The sequence below is a fragment of the Pygoscelis adeliae genome, unplaced genomic scaffold (assembly GCF_000699105.1).
Source record: "Pygoscelis adeliae isolate BGI_AS28 unplaced genomic scaffold, ASM69910v1 Scaffold402, whole genome shotgun sequence".
Classification (NCBI taxonomy): Eukaryota; Metazoa; Chordata; class Aves; order Sphenisciformes; family Spheniscidae; genus Pygoscelis; species Pygoscelis adeliae.
In genome coordinates, this window is record NW_008824411.1 from 36,921 (window position 1) to 55,710 (window position 18,790).

At 39.3% G+C, this 18,790-nt stretch overlaps 1 protein-coding gene across 1 annotated transcript in view; it reads right to left on the minus strand.

Moving 5' to 3' along the window:
• JAK1 (Janus kinase 1) overlaps positions 1-18,790 on the minus strand; it is a 54,063-nt gene that overhangs the window by 9,393 nt on the left and 25,880 nt on the right. Inside the window, 12 exon segments of the mRNA XM_009320570.1 lie at position 1; positions 3-15; positions 570-657; positions 1,473-1,619; positions 2,895-3,001; positions 5,016-5,205; positions 6,728-6,851; positions 7,563-7,720; positions 8,496-8,669; positions 10,212-10,554; positions 11,147-11,310; positions 13,271-13,424. The exon segment at position 1 is cut by the window's left edge and continues 108 nt beyond it. Of these exon segments, the coding sequence (XP_009318845.1) occupies position 1; positions 3-15; positions 570-657; positions 1,473-1,619; positions 2,895-3,001; positions 5,016-5,205; positions 6,728-6,851; positions 7,563-7,720; positions 8,496-8,669; positions 10,212-10,554; positions 11,147-11,310; positions 13,271-13,424 (1,663 nt within the window).

An 18,790-nucleotide genomic window follows, 5' to 3' on the forward strand; every position in this document is an offset into this window, starting at 1 on the left:
CTTCAACCATGATATCTACAAAGTCAGGTCCATGAAAGTCAGTATTGCAATAACCAGTATCTGGAGTAATCTAATAAGCCTGTTACCACCTTTCCCCCCGCCAGGCAAGCTGGTTATAATATGTCTTTGTATCACCTTCCTCAGAGTTTATTTCAGTGCTCAGAGTCCAAATTAAAAGGCTGAGAAGAGTGGCTTTATATAGTAAATGAACAATAAACCTGAAAAAAACATTTCAAAGACCACAGGGCAGAGCCTTCCCCAGGAAATAACTTCTGCCAGAAGGCTGGTTTGTATTGAGACTACCACTATCACTCTGGCATTCCAACCTCAAGGAATCATCCTGTTAGACATTTATTCGAAGACAGCATTGGAAGAGGAAACTTGTTAGTAGAAAGGACTTTGCAGCTGCCTTGCTGTTCCAATTCCACTTCCATCTGCACTGAAAAGTCAAGAGGCAGCAGCTGCTAACCCTATTTCCCCCCATGCTAGCACTGAACTGAATGGCTGCCCTGTCCCTACCAAGCCTGCTGCTTAAGCATGCTGCCTGGAGAGATGTTCACTGAACTCACTTTCTACATCACGGACGCAGACGCCATGGAGGAGGACAATGTGCTTGTGAGACACCTGCCTCATCATGCTTGCTGTTTCAAAGAATGCCTGTTAGAAAGTGAAAGAGGTTAGCCAATAAACTGCTGGTCATTGTGGCAGTCATCCAAGTGTTTTAACAAATACAGAGCATCAAGTAACAAAAACATTTGCAAAAGATTACTGTGTTTTCCAGTAACATAAAGGGTCAACAATGGTAGGGATGTGCCATCCCACTGTAGTAATGGGGCAGTGGACTGCTGTCAGAGATGTGGTGTTGTTCACTAGGTCATGTAAGCAACCAGTGCTCTTCCCTGCACTCTTGCAGACATGCATATACTAGGTCCTAGCATCCCCCGTGTGACGCATTAGCCTCTCTTACTAGACGATTAAGCAAAATGTAGATCAAGCAACTTGCCTGTGGCCATGTCGATGACAGAACTGGTGACAGACTCACAGCCCAACGCACAAGGTGGGGGTAATTTCTGGTAGGCAGCAGTACCCTCACTGAACTCCATGGCTCTCAGCCGACACAGTTGCAAGACCATGGGTACGGGTACGAAGGTGCATTTCATACCACAGAAAGGTCTGGGTCCGTTTTCCTCGTGTTTATGGTCTGCGTGCATGCAGGCTGGAAGTGAGCACTAGCATGGTCCAGCCAGACCCGATGATGCTGCCTGTCTAATGAGATCAGCTTACTGAGTACCTCAAAAGTGCTGGTCAATGATGGATTTGACTGCCTAAAATGGTGAGTTATACCTTCAGCATTTTCCCATTTCCCTACTGTATACGCAACCCCTTTTTTTAAAAGCTTTTCATAATTAACCACATCCAATATTGTGAGACCCAGTGTTTGTACTACAACAGACAAAAAGGAAAAAACTTGCCAAAGAAATGTCTCTGTGGCTGGGGTCCAAGACTTTGAGGAGGACTTTAATCTCTTTTTCATTTTGATATCCTTCATTCTCATCATCTTTGTAGTTGAGAATCCCTGAGTAAATCTGTGTTCTCGTCCCTCTTCCAAGATGTTCGCCCTAAGACATAACACACCATACATTTTTCAAAACCAGGACGTGAAGCAAACAAATGTAGATTAACACAAATACTTGAATCTGCACTCTATTCTGCCTCTTCAAGTAGAGGGTGGACTTAGCCCTCCACTTGATCTAGATACATATAGACTTAAAATTATTACAGCGAGAAACCAATGACAGCGTGTTTTTCTTTGCTTTAGTAGTCTCTCTGAGCATACTCACCACTGTAAACTCATTTGATATTAAAGGGCTATTACATCTCCATTAAATCACACCAGATCTGTTTGATGTTAATGTTATGAGACTAAACACCAACTGAATAAATAGTAACTGGCCTCTTATTTACGATAAGCTGCTATTGAGGCAATCTTTAATGTGTTTCCAAAAGTTAGAGGAAGTAATATTTCAGTGGAACACTTTGTTTGGGAAAGCAATTTCCTCCTAAATAACAGAGGATTCCGCCTTGCCTTGAGATATTTTTGCAGGAAGTCGGCATGCTGACTGTAAATATACCAATCAAAAAACAATTAACATAATCTATATCTGTCCTCCCCGGTCAGTGATGAAATTAAAAAAAAAAAAAAACCACCCAAAACCAAACACTTTTTATTTAACTGAAGAAGCTAACTGCATGATTTAAGAGCTCAGGTCTTTTAGAAACTTTAAATATGATTTGTGCATTCAAGCCACTGTGTGTTTTTTGAAGTTTATTCAGGTCACCTGCATCACTAACTGCAAACAAGTGTCAGAAAATTTGTGAACATAGGTGCTAAAGCAGATTGGAACACAAAATTTTGAATGCTAAGACTCTTCAGAGCTTTTGAATATTTCACCCTTTTTTTTTTTTTTACTGTAGGATATTATCTTAAACCTCAAGTTGCCTGTTTCTCCGGTATGTCAGGCTTTAAAAGATACAGCCACTTCTAGCAACAAACCAACTAGGAAAAGCAGCTCTTAGGACTTTAATGATTTGTTAAGAACGACCTTAGAAGCACCTCTTTCCATAGACACTAGAAAATTGCTCAAATATCAATTTGATTTCTAGTGAAAGGCATTACTTCCAAGCTTCTCTTCTTTTTCCACACAAGGACATATAAACATTTAGATTCTGCAATAAGAGGCTTTAATACAAAGATTCAAATGAAGTTTTGCTGAGGAGAAATGGGAGTGGAAGAACCAGCCAGAATGGGGTGATTTTATACTACTTAACCGGGTATGGTGGGCTGTCGCACTTCTTTGATTGTAAGAGAGAAATACAGTTCAGCAGCTACCTACCTGCATGATTTCTTCCTTGAGGATTCGATGGAAACTCAGCTGCCCTAGGTGATAAACGGGCTGCCATTCCTGCGCCTTCTTGGTTGCAACTAGCAAGTTGGAGATTTCTGGAGGGCAGGGAGAGAAAATATTCTTTAAGACTTTTCAAAGACAACTGCATTCACCCTTCTCAGTCAATAACATTATTGTATATGCTCACTGCAAAGTAAATCCCCAAATGAACGAGGAGGAGGGAGAAAAGAAGAAACTTCGACTTAACTTCTGCTCAACTAATTTCTACTCTGTCATTCAACAGAGAATTCACTAAAGGAGAGCTACATATTTCATATTATATATACAATCTTAATATTAGCCGTATTGGGGCTGATATTAAGAAACTCATACTGTTTACTGCACAGAGAAATACCCGGGACTGAAAGAGGCAATACCTCTGCTGTTCATTAAGTAAAATAACACACACTCCCTCCTGCCAACAGGTACATCTCCTTTCCAGTGTGCAGATGGGTAAGGGGTAGCTGGAGTCTCATTTCTTCTCTTTACCTCCTTGAAAATGTCTTGCTCTCTGGGAAACACTAGCAGTCTGTTTCCAGAGCACTAGAATTAAATTGGGGAATGGGAAATGAACAGAAGGAAAAGACTCAAAAGCCTGGTGCTTCCTCCCCAGTGCTTCTGGTCAGGGAGAGGCATGGTTGGATCCAAAAGTCTTGCACGTGAATTTTGTCTTCCTGTGTTTGAGAGCAGGCATTATTTATTACAGTACGATGGTTTTAGATGCCTGTGTGCATGTGGCCTTCCCATTACTGGGAGCAGAACATGTGCGTCAGGGCTAAACCATGATCTAGCGCTCTGAAAACAATCAGTAATGAATCATACACTGGAAAAACGGCTTTATTTCTGCATCCCCTGAACTTCTTCGTGAATAACCAATTAAATAGACAGATTCAAAAAGTAGAAAAAAAAAAGAAGGAAAAAAACAGGGAAGAGACAGAACAGGGAACAGCATAAATAATGCACTGGATCCCACTGTAACCAATGCCAACGAAAAGCTGAAGTGGGCAGTCAACTCTTTGACCTGTTTTATTTTATTCCAAATAAAGCTGTCAAAATGTAATAAAAATGTCAAAATGTTTAATCTCTCCATGCTCCAGACAATTACCAATGTTCTTCAAATCGCTGATAAGCTCAATGTCTATTTACAGAGTACTCTCCTCTAAAACTGTCAGAACAAGCAGGTAATTAATGTAGCTCAGTTATTCCCCTTATTCTAACAGGAAACCATTATCTGATCAACACAATCACGCCACTGTGTTTCCTCTTTCATACAAAATTCAGCTGCAAGACACTTGTAGTTCATAGCAAACCATTTTAGTAAGTGTTGGCATTAACAGTTTAACAAATACATGATTGTCCCAGCCCTCTAAAATCTGACCTCACAGATGGATCTACAGCAAGGCTGTTCTGCTTGCTAACAGTTGCGGACCAAGCCTTCCCTGCTGCTTCATGAAGATCAATAAACAACAGCTCATGAAAGCAAACAAGCTTCAGACCAGAGGTTGCCACACAACCACTGCAGGTTGCAACTCTCCTTTGCTAGAGGAATGCAACGTGATGCATGGTGGCACTGCCTGGCATGGCATATGTGACTCGGTGGAGCAAAGGAAGAACCTTATATGGTCCCTGCTTCGCCACAGCACTGCAGCCCATGACTCTGACTCAGCTGTGACGTTTTCTGTTTAAACAAATCTAGAGTTCCACCTCTGCCATCGATACTGCAGGGCCAGCTGTTTAGGTGCAAAAAGGGAAACCAGAACTTTTCTCACTGTCATTTGAAAAGTTCACACAAACAAGGTTCATGAGAAACACCAGCCCCTGAGCATCCCTGTGCTGAGCCTGGAACATTAAAAGGAAACCTTAAAACCTTGTTCACAGTCCTTGCTTTTGCTTTTTGACAAGACTCCACCTCCACAGAGAAGGAAGAACCTTTATATGTAATTGTTTAAGTGACAAAAGAGCTTCACACAAGAATACAAAAAAACCAGAGACACTAAGAATGCTTCCTATTTCTGGAGTTTGTTTTCATTCGACCACAAAGTTCATTGCTTCTCTTAAAGGACAGACTACCTCTTGGTTTTGGCTGGCAGCACCTCTTCAGTGTAAAGCTTATGTTGTCTGTTCGAAGTATTTGTCCTTTCAGGTGATCCATCAGCTCTTTTAAGGATGAGAAAGACTTGTTTGAACCATGTAGGAAGTACCCGCCTTTCTTCACCTCAATCTGGAAGTTCTTGTACTGGACTGAATTATTTGTCATCTGCTATTAGGAGGGAGAGGGGAAAAAAAGAAAGCAAAATATGAATCATTAAAGTGAAAGCATGTTTGTAAAGCCATAAAAGCTCCCCAAAAGCCTTTGAAATCACATGTAGGACCAGATAATCACTTGCTCCTAAGCTAGGGTCCTCTAATCAAACTCCAACGAAGCAAGAAAAAGGTCCTAAAATTCCTATAACCTTCAATCCCAGGAAGGCTCATAACAACAGAGTGGAAGAGCAACATAAAGATGCATCATCTAACGAGTCCAATTACAGTTTTGCAGAGCCTGAGAGTATGCAGAAGCCCTGACTCTTCAGAAGGAATTTTCTCTTCACTTGGTCAAGAATTGCAGAATCTGTACCACGGTTTCAAGTTCTCAACTTAAAAATAGCAAAACTCCCTTTCACAACCCAGATTGTTCAACAAGTGAAACAAGATTGCAGCCTGTTGTACAAACCTCCCAGTTTCCTTCAGAGGTATTGGGGAAGAATGACTGAACTTTTGTACTTACTGTCTTAAGCCCACACCCTTTCAAGTTCTACCCACTACTCCTGCTTCCTCACCTCTACCATACTGCAGCTTTGCGTCACCTTTCTCTTTCCTCTCTAAGCTCTGCAATGAGGTTGAATGATTTCCAAGACAAAATTAATTTCTTGTTTCAATGCCTCAGTTGCCCAGTCTATTAGAAGACAGTGTTGATCATATAGTTTTTTGCAAATGTCTACAGAAGATGAACCAAATATCAATGCTAAGAGATGGCGATTATTTCCAAGAGGGGTTTTTTTCATCATTTCATTCTTTCCTGTTACAAATGTCCCTTCTTGACCTCATCATTGATTCTATTAAGATTTTTTTCTAAGAGAAGGAAAACAGTTTCTATGCTTTTACGCTATTACTATTCTTGTGTGAACACTTTAAATATCTTCCCAAAACTAGCAAGTCAGCTGCAGACTTCCAACTGAGGTCAGTAAAATTCAAACGTCTGTGCAGTTGCTGCACTCTTCTTTTCTAACTGGTTTTCTCACCTATCCCCCCTCATGAACTTTTACTTAACACTCATCTTCCACAAAATATGTTCCACCAGCTAACTGTGTATATGTCCCCTTCTGTGGTGCTCTACGCGTAAAGGCAACTGTCCTCATGCACTATTTTTTTACAGTGTGTCAGTAGAAATACATTCATATAATTAAATCCATGTTCAAGAAACATTAGGTAAGTTGCAGAGAGAAATTCTGTATGTCATTCTCACACCATATGAGTTTAAAAAGCTTAATTTCAATCATGTTCATGCACAGTTTTATTACTATGAATGGAAGTGTTCTGGATGTAATGAATCATATTGGTAGATATAGCATATTTGTAGAGATAGCACAGGAGTCCAGGGAAAATGAAGCTATGAGTACAAGTATCTACTGTCTGCTGCATCAGCTATCAAACAAAGATAAGAGTGTCAGCGTGGATTAGAGGGAGCTGCTAGTCTTTAGCTCATTATCAGATTACTCCTGGGAACGCCACACCTGACGTACCTCTGAGCCTTCAAAACAAGTCACTGTCATGAGAATGTGGTTAAAGTTCGTGCAGCTCCATCTCAACACGTACATTCCTGCCTCATTCCCTTCCTGTCGCAGTTTGTTGATGGCATATTCCGTGCTGAAATAGTCAATGTACAAATGAGGAAAACCAACAAATGAGCAGTTGCATCCAAAATTCATTATTAGTAAATACACAGGAGTAATCCTATGTTTGGAACAAAAATGTATAACAGCAACTTAAAAATAATTATATCATTATTAAAACATGTTTTAATTGTGTGCATTACACACACTCACATTTAGCTGCAAAACAGTAAGGGAAGAAAGTTTTATTAAGCTCTTAACATGCTTAATGGGGAAATTCCACATCCAACACAGCGTGCACGTAAGCTCTCAGTTTCCTATATCTTCAAACACAAAAGGAAAAACCAAAAAGGTGGGCAGAAGGGAAAATAATTGCTTTAGCTATTTAAACAAACCAAAGGCTTTGTGCCTCCATCCAAGGACTCCCAGGATCAGCGTAGATACAGTTCAACTTTGTTCACCTAAAAAATTCCCATCTGTTCAGCGGATCTTTATAGCTATTAGTGAAGTAAGCCTCAAAATACTCCTATAGTGAGGAAACACTGGTTTTATAGATGAGTAAGTTGACATGGAGAGAAACAGTGATATTTTTTCCACATAATCATTAGAAAAAATAAGTTGTTCTACAACCTTTTGTTAACTAACAACCTTCCAAATGTCAGATTTCCTCAGTGGATTCAATATGCAGCAGTACTAGAGGACTAATTATTCAAGTGGAAAAATTAAAATCAAATGGTTTACTAACCAAATGGGTCCATGGCATCCATTTTTTATGTTGTGCTCAATCAGTGGAGGAGCCACATCTGTGCAGAGGTAATGGTGGGCATCTGCTGTAAGTCTGAAGTACCCATCTATCAACGATGCAAATGACAAGGCCTCATCATGTGAGGACAGTTTTAATTCCTACAACAAAAAGATACTTTAGTCAAGAATTCTTACAGTTCTGTTAAAACATTTCTGGAGTGGTTTAATATCCATCAATTTTTGCATAGAGTGGCTAAAAAATTGCCCAGAAACTTATGACAGAAAACCATACATATTTAGGGAGCCAACACTGACCACCCTCCATCCTCCCCACTCATTACTGGCTAGAAACTTCCATTCTCCAGCGTGACTTATATTCTGCTGTAATCCTATGTGAGATATGCAAAGCAAACTCTTGTGCCAGCCTTTGTGAAATACCAGAAATTCAGGACTGGGGCAGTCATGCTGGATTTGAAGCCAAGGGCACTCTGGCAGCTCCTTTCCAAATTCTAACAGCTGGCAGCCCACAACAAGAAGAACTGGGTATCTATACACCGACTCTTCCTCCCTCCCAGGTCTTCTCTGCATTTGTCTCCTCTCCCTCTGACATCCTTGCTAAGCTCCTCTTTCTTGACGCTGCTTTTGGCTATTCAAGCTGTACAGAGGAAGGCCATGGGCTGAGAAGCCTTTCAAGGAGGCCACCAGGCACTGGTGGGATGCAGTAACAAGTGTAGATAAACAACTGTGCTCACAGACTTGCTGCTCTTCTAACTAGCACTTTTGCACTTGTACAGTGTTGAGGACAGCATATTTAACTGTTTTTAAGAGTCCCGTTAGAAAATGTTCCTCAAGGAGGTTGTCACCTGTTGCCCAACAACACTGTGTCACTATAGCTTCCCATGGGAGGGAAACCTATCCAAGGTTTGGTTCTTACCATTCTTCTGTTATCCTGCTTGTAAATGCTAACTGTAGATTCCTTGATGACAATGTGGGTGATTTCAGGAAAATAGGAAAAATTGTTCCATAAGTCTCGAATTTTGTGTTTTTCTTCATCCTTTTTGTTTTTGCCATCAGATTTTTTCTTCTTCTCTTTCTCTGTCTGTGCAGACTGCAAATATATTTTGGATAAAAGTATACTAATAAAAACATTTTTTTTAGCACAGTATTTTTACTCTAAAACAAAAATTCATGACAAATTAATCTTCCACAGCTATTTAATTCTTGAATGCTTTTTGCACTGATTTATCAATTCATTTACACATTCAGTGTGTCTGTATTATTTCAAGGATATACTTCTACCAAGAATTGTCCATGAGACAGTTTTCATGAGGATGAAAGCAAGCAGTCATGAGCTAGGTGACTTAGCTCTCTCTTGGTACGTTAGGAATAATTTTAGTAGCAGTACAGGGCTGAAAGGGTTCTACTGAAATGTCTAAATTGTGTACTTGAAATACTCTCTCAGAGCGCAGCCCAAAAGCAAGAGCTACATTCTTCTCACACTGCATGCCTGAACTGCCGACAGCAGATGAAATTCTGCATGCAGACCACAATGAAGCCGAGCATCTTACAAGTCAAAAATTACTGAAAATTATTAGTAACTAGTTATTTAAAAAAGATAAATGCTCAAGCTGAGCCAAGCTTCCTGCCAGTCACAGAAAGGTTCTCACCGAGATGAAAGTCTTTGGTTTAGGTATTGAAATAAATATAATCTATAGATCAGCAGAAACAAGAGCCTTACAAGAAACAGGCTGAACTTCTTGCAAGCTTTTCTGCTCAAATATCAGTTCTTCCTTCCCTTCCCCCCCATTAATATCACCATTTAAAACAGAAATTCTCCATCAGAGATAGAGATAGTTAGGTTACATCTAAATGGAGTGAAGCACAATACTTCCTATGCTACAAAAGATAGCTATCAGTAGGGTTCTCATCACTATGGGGAACTGAGGCAAGCAAAAAGAGGTCTATTTGTTCAAGTACTATATGTGGAGAAAAACTGTAGAATATGCCATAACCCCTTCAAAACCTAGAGCATATTTAATATTTACGTACACAAAGCACAGAAGAGGTTAAGCAAAGTGACCTCAATTAGCAGCACTGAAACAAGGAACAACATATAAAAATATCACTGACGTGAGAAAACTTAGCTTTAATGTTACTGTATTTTAATTTATTCATGAAAAGTCTATGAGTATGAGCAAACACAGCACCTGGGGTGCCATATACAGAAAAAGCATTAACAGACTTTGATATCAAGACAGAGCACCAAACCATAAGGGTCTCCACAGACATTAATCTTTCAAGACTTGTGTCTGGTCTGGTAGATATAGCAAAGTCTTTAATGTTCCCGGTGAATTTTCCTGGTGAACAGGTTGCCCACAGAGCTTGTGCGATGTCCATCCTTGGAATTTTTCACGACCAGAATGGATAAAGCCCTGAGCAACCTGGTCTGATCTCAAAGCTAATCCTGAACAGGGGGTTGGGCTACAGACCTCCTGAGGTCCCTTCCAACCTGCATAATCCTACAATCCTACGAAATAAGTCCTTTAAATAAAAAGTTGATCTGCAGTGTCTGAAGATCATGACCATTTTTTAACACTTGTTATGCCCCCAAAAGCAATCCTCTAATTCCCATTTATCAAGGGATACTTACATTTGGCTTGAGCCTCCACTGAATTCCATTGTTTCCTGTTACGATCACTTCATATAGTGGGAGGATCTCGTTGTCTCCACAATTAATTCTATTTATTTCATTCTCAGATGAAATCAGTAAAAATGAAGTCTCAAAAATTTCTGCTCCATAATGTTTAGTCAAGGTCTCCATTGTTGATAAGTATTTAACTTTCAGATCACGTGGAGACACGCTACTGTCGCCAATGGTTTTGTTGTTAAACTCTTTAAGGAAATGCTTGAAAACATTATTTATCCGAATCCTGGTTAAGAAATTCCTCTGTCTGATAGTCTTGTTCAAAGTTTCGGGAATATAATGCTTATAACTAGAAGGAAAAAAAATGCTGTGAGTTAATACTGTTGTCTCCTGAACTTTTAACTCTCTAAAACATTTTAGAATGTTTTAAAGAGCATCTGCCTTACTTTGAAAGTTACAGAGAACAAGATGCAGTAAACCACTGTGCAGTTGGTACTGTAACAGTGGTTTACAGCATTAATAGCCAACAGGAATTCAAATAATATCCTTATCTGAAAGCGTTTCAGTCAGATGGATATAGCCCATTCAAACCGATAACATTTATTCTAACGGTTTTCTCATTAGGTTGCCACTTAAAAACACTGCCATTTTTGAACCTACTAACCCAGAACCCTGAATTTACAGCAAGTCAATTGGTACCCAACACATCAGTATGCTGGGTGCACTAGCTGCATAGACCTCAAATACTCTCCAGATGAGAAAAAATTCAGGTTTTCTAATACATATCCCTATTGACAAGATTAGGAAGACCCACTTAGTGATAGTAGTGTTGGAGCTTGTAACTCCTGGGCGGTCAGATCCTGGAAGTTAAAATGCTTAAAATCCATTCTGAAGAGAAGTGCAGCAGACCCAACAGTGACAAAGAAGTTATCCCAAGTTACCTGATATCTTTGGGAAGCTCCGGAAGCTTCATATTTTTCTTGATGGCATAGTGAGAGATTGCAAGGACAGCCATCCCCAGACATTCGTTTTCAATTTCATGAACCTCTTGATCATTTTTAGGATCACGGATTGGTGCCAGGCCTTTCACCAAGTCATACTGACCCTTAATAGGAATCAAAAAAAAAGAAAACTACCAGATTTGGTATTTGTCATAGTTTATCTATGAGCAACCAATATGTTGTAAGATCACAGGCTCTCCTTGAGCAAGAAGAGTCACCCAAAATTGAAAGCCAGGACAGGAAAGGGTAGGAGAAGAAGGGAAGAGCTATGCAATAGATGCAGTCTTCTCTTAGACCAGTGAAACAGAAACACAGGGAAGCACTAGTCACCCCACAAACCCCGCCTATTTGGGAAGAAACACCAACATTTGTGCCTGACAGAAGTCTTTTAAAATGACAGTTTGTGGAACAGGTGGAATCACCATGTGGATCGTCACACCACATCCATCCCACATACAGTCCACAGAGCTGTGGCTTTCACCAAGAACGTGTGTAGACACCCAGGTAGAACACCTGAACTGGTCAGACACTTCCAAAACTCCTGTCCCCTTCTTTTATACATTAGCCCACCAAAAATAGACTTTTTTTGTAATTAATTAAAGAAAGTACCACTCCTGCCCCCTTCTAGCACCATCATGATTTTTTTTTCCTGGTACACAACAAATACTTTGTGTCTCTGCTTCATCTCTGCCCTTCATCACCTGGTGTCTCTATGAACCCCATGCACTCAGTCTCTAAGCCACATCTCAAATCCAAGATTGCAAACTCTGTGGCAGCCGTCTTGCTCTGGGATGGTCTGAAAAATATTTGGTTACCAAAGAGCACAGACATTTCTGTTGCCTTATACTAGCATCAGTGTTTTTCTGTTTGGCTTTTTTTTTTTTAATTTTATTACCCAAAAGTAAAATTCTGCTTAATGCAATATTGTCTTACAATATTCATTAGGGTCCCTACTCATTCTGCAACTTAAAAGGTGTTTTCATTCTTTTTGCTGGCACTCAAAAAAAAGGAAAAAAAAGAAAAGGACGAGAAACAGTTTTGCAGCATGTTTTTAAACAGTGATTTTGCAAAGTTGCATATAGGTACACAGGAATGTTCACACAAAACAAGGCGTAAGTTAGTTTGATTACACAGAAAAAAATATTTGCTTCTTTTATTACTTCAGAATGCAAGTGGTACCATTAAAATGCACACATAGCTGTGGCTAACTTGGTATTTACTTTTATTGTGGTTTCACAACAAAACAACAAGTATTCACTGGAGCAGATTCATGCTCTCTCTTTTTCTGAAGGACACAACCATATTTCAAAATCTGAAAATTCTGCAGTAATTATACTCAGAATTAACAGTAAACATGTTTTCCTTCAGTGCATTTAATTTGCTCATTTCACAAGCCTTCATCAACTTGAAACTTCGAACTTCTTTGGCAAAACCAGACAGTTTCTCGTTTGCAAAATAATTTGTGTGTATATAAACTTTTTTGTACAAGAGCACAAGCTTTCTGAAATAGGGACCCTGCCTACTTGCCATGTCCAGCATAGTGCATGTACCGCCAACAAGTGGGAGGCACAACAGAAGGAAAGAAAAACTGCATGTAAGCAGGCTGTGTGACAGTGATGTTATCAGTCAGTGGTTTAACACCACGCAGTAAAAAACCTCATTAAAAGGACACCATATTGTCAATTTTAATACTTCTACTGTTCATCTATAGGAATATAGATGTAAAAGTCATTATGTGCAAATGTTTCACAAAAGAAAAGGTGATAGCATTTCTATTAAAAAATATTTAATATTAAAAGAAAGTATACTATAAAAATACAGCCCTTTTTGGACTGTGAGATAGACAGTTTCTTTACACATTCTGCATGCATATGGGTAGATTGTTCTTCAGGTAGCAAATTCTCTCCACCACACAGAAGTATGAAGAAAACACTTACCAATACTAACAGGTAAGGTTACGTGTACTTTAAAAGTTTGAAAATAGGTCTTTAAAGCAGCTTCTACTGGATCAAATAGTTTTTGTGTGACTACAATGGCAGAGATACTTGCAAGCAAGTATCTTACCTGTGCAAAGATGTATTCTAATGAGTTTGCGTCAAGTATAGGGGTTCCTTCTGGCACCAGCTTCTTCTCGTAAGAGTTCTTTGCCTTCCTTGGTGAATGCCTCCACACTGAGGGTTCGTTTTCACTAGTCCCATGCCAGTTTGTGAAGTAGTATCTTGCAAGAAAAGAGGAATAAACTTTAAAAACTTTTTGGGAAATCCTCCATTTACATCAGATACATAATTTAAACTTTTAAAAGAAAACCAGTTACAAGTCAAAATCCATCAATCTTCTGCCCTGAGGTTGCAACTTAAAGTGGTCCACTGCTGAAACTGCGTGCCTGACCTGAGGAACTGGGAAAAATGGTGTATTAGTCAAAGGTCTTCAGCGTTTCCACTCAACAGTATCTCAGTCTTAACTCACCATACCATGCCTGACTGCCTGGCACATCCCTGCGCAGTCCACCGAACAAGAAGCTGCCACTCGGATGACAATTACGTTTCCATCACCTCTGACATTGCTTGAGCAGTGAAGAAGAGTGTAATGCTTCTACTGTGCAATGGTTGGCATTTGCATTCCAAGATAAAATGGCTCACCTAAAGGGCTAACAAAACTTCAGAACTCCTCCTCTATAGGCACCGAAGCAATGCACAGGGCCGAAGTGCTGTGAGTACCCCCCCCCGCCATGGCCGGAGCAGGAAGCAGTGCTATGCCTCGCTCCCTGGAATTTCTGCTTCCCTTTGGTTTCGGATGGAGCTGGTGAAAAAGACACTAATTCAAATCATCCGGTTTTAAAGGGACGCGGTCAATCTTCTGTGCATATTGCAAACAAGCTTTTTACTCGTATCTGTACACAAGACTATTTAATTGAAAACCTGCTAAAGGAGTTGGCATCTACTGAAAATAAATGAGATTTTGGAGTTCAAGCCTCTGTTAGCACCTTTTGAGAAATCTTTGCCTAAATTATTCCAGAAATTTGTGTTTATCTAGTAACATTTTAAATTAAGTAAAGTTTAGTTAAATCTGGTTTGAATCAATGTGCCTTTTGCAAAGGTTCATGCCTTGCACATGATCACAAACTACTTAAAATTAAAAGGTTACAGCAGAGCAGATTTACCCAACTGCTAAGTAGGAAGGATTTCTATAAGAATATGTCAGTCTAACTCCAGAGGAGCATTCAGCACTAGCAAGAGCAAACAATGCAGAATTACTGCAGTGTGTGTGTGTATATATATATTACTGCATTAATACAAAGCGACGTGTGAAATTGGACATTTCTGATGGACGGTGAGCACCATGTAACATAAGTTGTTTCACATTACCACCACATCTCAACAGCTAAGCTTTTAATGTCTACCTAAATATGTGATCAGCAAAATCATAAACACCTTTTGTGACCAAAATGAGATCAAACAGCTTTACACAAGAAAAAAACCAAATGAATGTGAATGGTAATAGACGCTGCACATAAAGGAAGTAGTAAAGAAAAAGAAGAAGTAGTGAAGAAAAAGTGAGTGGAAAAAACCTAAGGTTGTAGGTAGAAAATGCTGAGGCATGTGATGGGTATATCCAACTCCTGAATTGGAAATACACATTTTCTGTACTGAAAGAAAAAGCTGAAGAGATAAACTACCTTATAATCTACGAACACATTTTGAGATTACAAATAATGAATCTGTTTAAATAACAAATCACTATGTTGCCCAAGGAGTTTCATTTCAAATATAACGCAATAAAAATTGCAAGAGACATGTCCGGGAAGACAGGATGACAGCAGGCAGGCAGTAAGTCAACTGGCAAAGGCTTACAAACATTATGGTGCAGGACAACCCGCATGCAAATGTGCGTGTTTTAAAATATGTGACTATATCTTTGTGATTTGTCCCTGACCAGAATAGGAGTTCATGGATTAAGCCCCAGTTCTGCAGTGGTTGAGATTGGTGCGTATCAGTCCCAGTGCAGAGCAAAACAAAATTAGTACTTTTAGTTCAGCACCATGTGTTTTAATCACGTGTTATCTGTACAATAAGTTGACCATTCAAATGAAGAATTATGTATCAAATTACTCTTAAAGACATGAGATTTTCTGTACAGTATTTCTGTCCATCCTCTTTTTGGTCAGTCTTAAGTCCCCAAAAAGCATGTATCTATAGCATGAGTAAGAACACCAACACACAGCTATGCCAAAAACTCCTGACAAGTACTGTAAGATACTGCAGAACTCCTTTGGTTGAAGCATAAAAAGCAAAGGAAAGCAAATCCTTCTGCCTCCAGGAAATGACTTTGTTTCCATATGCTCCTTTCTAAAATGAGTGATAATTAATAACTCAAATTCTTTTGGTATTTCCTGAAAATAATTAGCAGCAAGGTATTGTGTATTGTTTGTAATTGAGAGGAGAATTTGCTCCCTTTCCTACTAAATTGCACTGATTGAGACAACACTTATAAGTTACAATAAAAATTAGAGGCCCATTGTTTGAGGAACCATATAAATAAAGAAGGAAAGTCTCTGCCTTCAAGGGACCGATGGACTTGTGGTAAGGGGGAGACAGATGATTATTATTCCACTTTCACAAACAGAAACAGGAGCGCAAGCTTTCCAATTCAGAAGTCCTGCAGACGAGCTGGAAAGGAGACTGCGCACTCCTGAGTTTCAGGAGCATGACCCACCCATCCTCTAGAGCGCTTTAGCCCAGGGCAGGCACCTGTGGCATGGGCGAGAGCCAGCAGTGGGGATTTGGGGAGTCAGCCCGAGCGGGTTACCCCCGGGAAGGAGCGGTTTCGCACTTCACCCATTCAATCTGGCCAAGGAGTGGTGGAAATGCTGGAGGGGGACCTCCTGTTCTCTTTCACCTACAGCAGCTCTGATTGTCCTTCTTGCCAGAGTTTCCACAAACGTGCATTGCGTCCCTTCTCCACGCCAAGGAACACTGCTACCTCTGGCTTAAACACAGTCCAGCTATGGAACAGTTAAACTCCTCCTTCATCAGCTGGTATGCTAATTACTCCAGGAAATCACAAAATACTGTGGTTTCTTATGTTGTAGATTTTTTTTTTTAAACTTGAGGCAAGTGGAAGAAATATAGTGCTAGTTACAAAGTTTCTAGTGAAAAGCAAGCCCTTTTAAAATATTACCAAAAGTATACCAGCTGGCACAGATTTGATGAGGAGAGGAGGAGGACAGGAAGTCAACACAGTCAGAAACCAAATCTAAAGCTTTCAACCTTGGGAGAAAAATCAAACATCTAAAAGCATTTGAAACTACTCACATACCTTCATTTTATATATATAATTTTAATAGGACATGACTAAATTAAACCTATCAATGTAATGAAATTTCAGAAATAAGGTTGCCCGCATAAAAATGATTTAGTGTCTAAATGATACATACGGTCTAATACACTGCACTATTAAATAAGCCCAGACCGTTTTCCTTTTTCAAGAGGAATTCTGCCTCTTGCAGAGCTCAGAATAAACTATTCATTTAGAGAACAGTTTCACAATCCTGTGCTGCTCATAATTTTTCAGTGCTCAGCCCACTTCTCAGTTCAGATGCCCAAGCCAAGACACACAATAGATCAGAAACGAAAGAAAGGAAAATACCACTTCACCAACACGCTACAGTATTTCTAGGGAGACAGGAATCTTTAGATTAGCACCTAAACTCATATAACTCTCCTTAAATGCATATGAAATTATTTTAAATACATATTATTGGCTCAAAGTTTGCCAATTTTCATGCATGAAGTACATCTGACAAAAGAAAGAGGCATCCCTGCCAATCTTCAAATCCCAACTCCAAAGCTTAAAAAAATAAACCACCAGAACTTTTAAATACAGAAAGCAAGGCATTTTCCATAGCTTCATTCTATAAAATGGTAGAACAGAAAAATTTCCAGAAAATAAAGTTCAACATAGAGTAATTTTGCCCATACACCTAAGATTTCATAGAAATATGAACAGTTGAAGAAGATTCATAAGAGGGAGCCTTTAACGCAGTTTTAAAGAAGGTGGTGTTACCCACCGTGCAGGTAAGATGCAGTAGGAATGAAAGAGTACCTCGAGAGAGCTCTCATCATTCACCCAAAGCAGAAACATATAAACACCAAACACAGTGGAAACTATTTTTTAAGAATTGAGTTAAAAACAGCATCATACTTCTAATCAGAGGATTAAATTCCCACAACTACATTTTTAAAATACCACCTTTTTTACTGAGAAAAGCACACCACATCAAAGAATTTCAGTATCAGGGGAAAACGCCCCAGATTCACATTATACCAAGAAATTTTATTATCCAGTATATGGTTAATTTGACTGATCTCTTAAAGCAAGAAGGGGCACTTAATGCTCTGTAAGAGGCCATTAGAGTCCTCAGAGCTTCTTTTAGAAAGTTACTCAATTCCATTATTGTATGGTGTTTATCTGCCAAACTTAATCACAGCTGTTTAAAGCTGAGATTAGCCAAGGTTAAGTCATTAATACCACTAATAGACTGTGATAAAGAAAAAAGAAAAGACTATAATATCCTCTTCCTCTTCTAAAAATAGGTATCGGTATTATAATTACTTGAAAAGCAAAGATCTTTCTGTTGACTCTCAGTATTTTTTTTCTCGCAACAGTTCATCCAACGACAGTAACAATTCCATTCTGGCACAAATGTAATTAGAATTGAAACACCTTACAGTTCAAAGATCACATTTTCAAAGCTCTCTCTTTGTATCTGCATAAGCAAAGTGGTTGTTATTCTCTAACAAGGCTAGAAAACGGTTTGGATGAACAACCCGAGGTTTACACGTGCCAGTTCTCTCATTAGCATGTACAAGTGATAGTCATGTTGTCTAACTAGAGATTATCAGGAAAAAGATGTTAAGATGAAGTTTTTTCTCTACAGCCAAAACCGACCACATATGAGAGTATTACATTTTAAGGAAGAGAGGGAATATTACACAGAAGCTTATTTTCTTACAGCTGTACCTTGAAGAATTGACAAGAATGATCCGTGGACTTGTTTTAGGAAGATGGGCAAAGTTTCTAGACTAATTATTCCTGGAAGCAAAGCTTATTCCAAGTATTTTTTCCTATATCATACACTTAAAGCTCATATTGATGCAAGAAGAAAAGTCAGAACAAAAATTGAAAAAGAAGGCAGCATAATATGCAGAATTAGATTTCTATTAAATCCTAAAAGAAGGATATCCTTCCTTTAGCTAGAGTATGCGAGAGCGCTCAACAGTTGTCAGCATTACTGCTTTCATTTTCCAGTGGATGAGGGCTGGTGTACCCATTCAGCCCCAGAAATCTCAACAGGCTACGTGCTATATTTTAGGAATGCCACCTGAAGTTCAACCTGATGGTACATGACAGATAAAGATCCTGGGAACAATGGTTTCAATTTTCTGATGCCTTCTCCAGTCTAGTGCATGCCACCCACAGTGAGGTCACACGGATTCCCCTACAGTCCTAGAGGAGAATTTCAAAAGCAATAGCACATTGCTTTCTCCCTTCAAGTTAATAGTAAAATTCCCATTGACTTCAGCA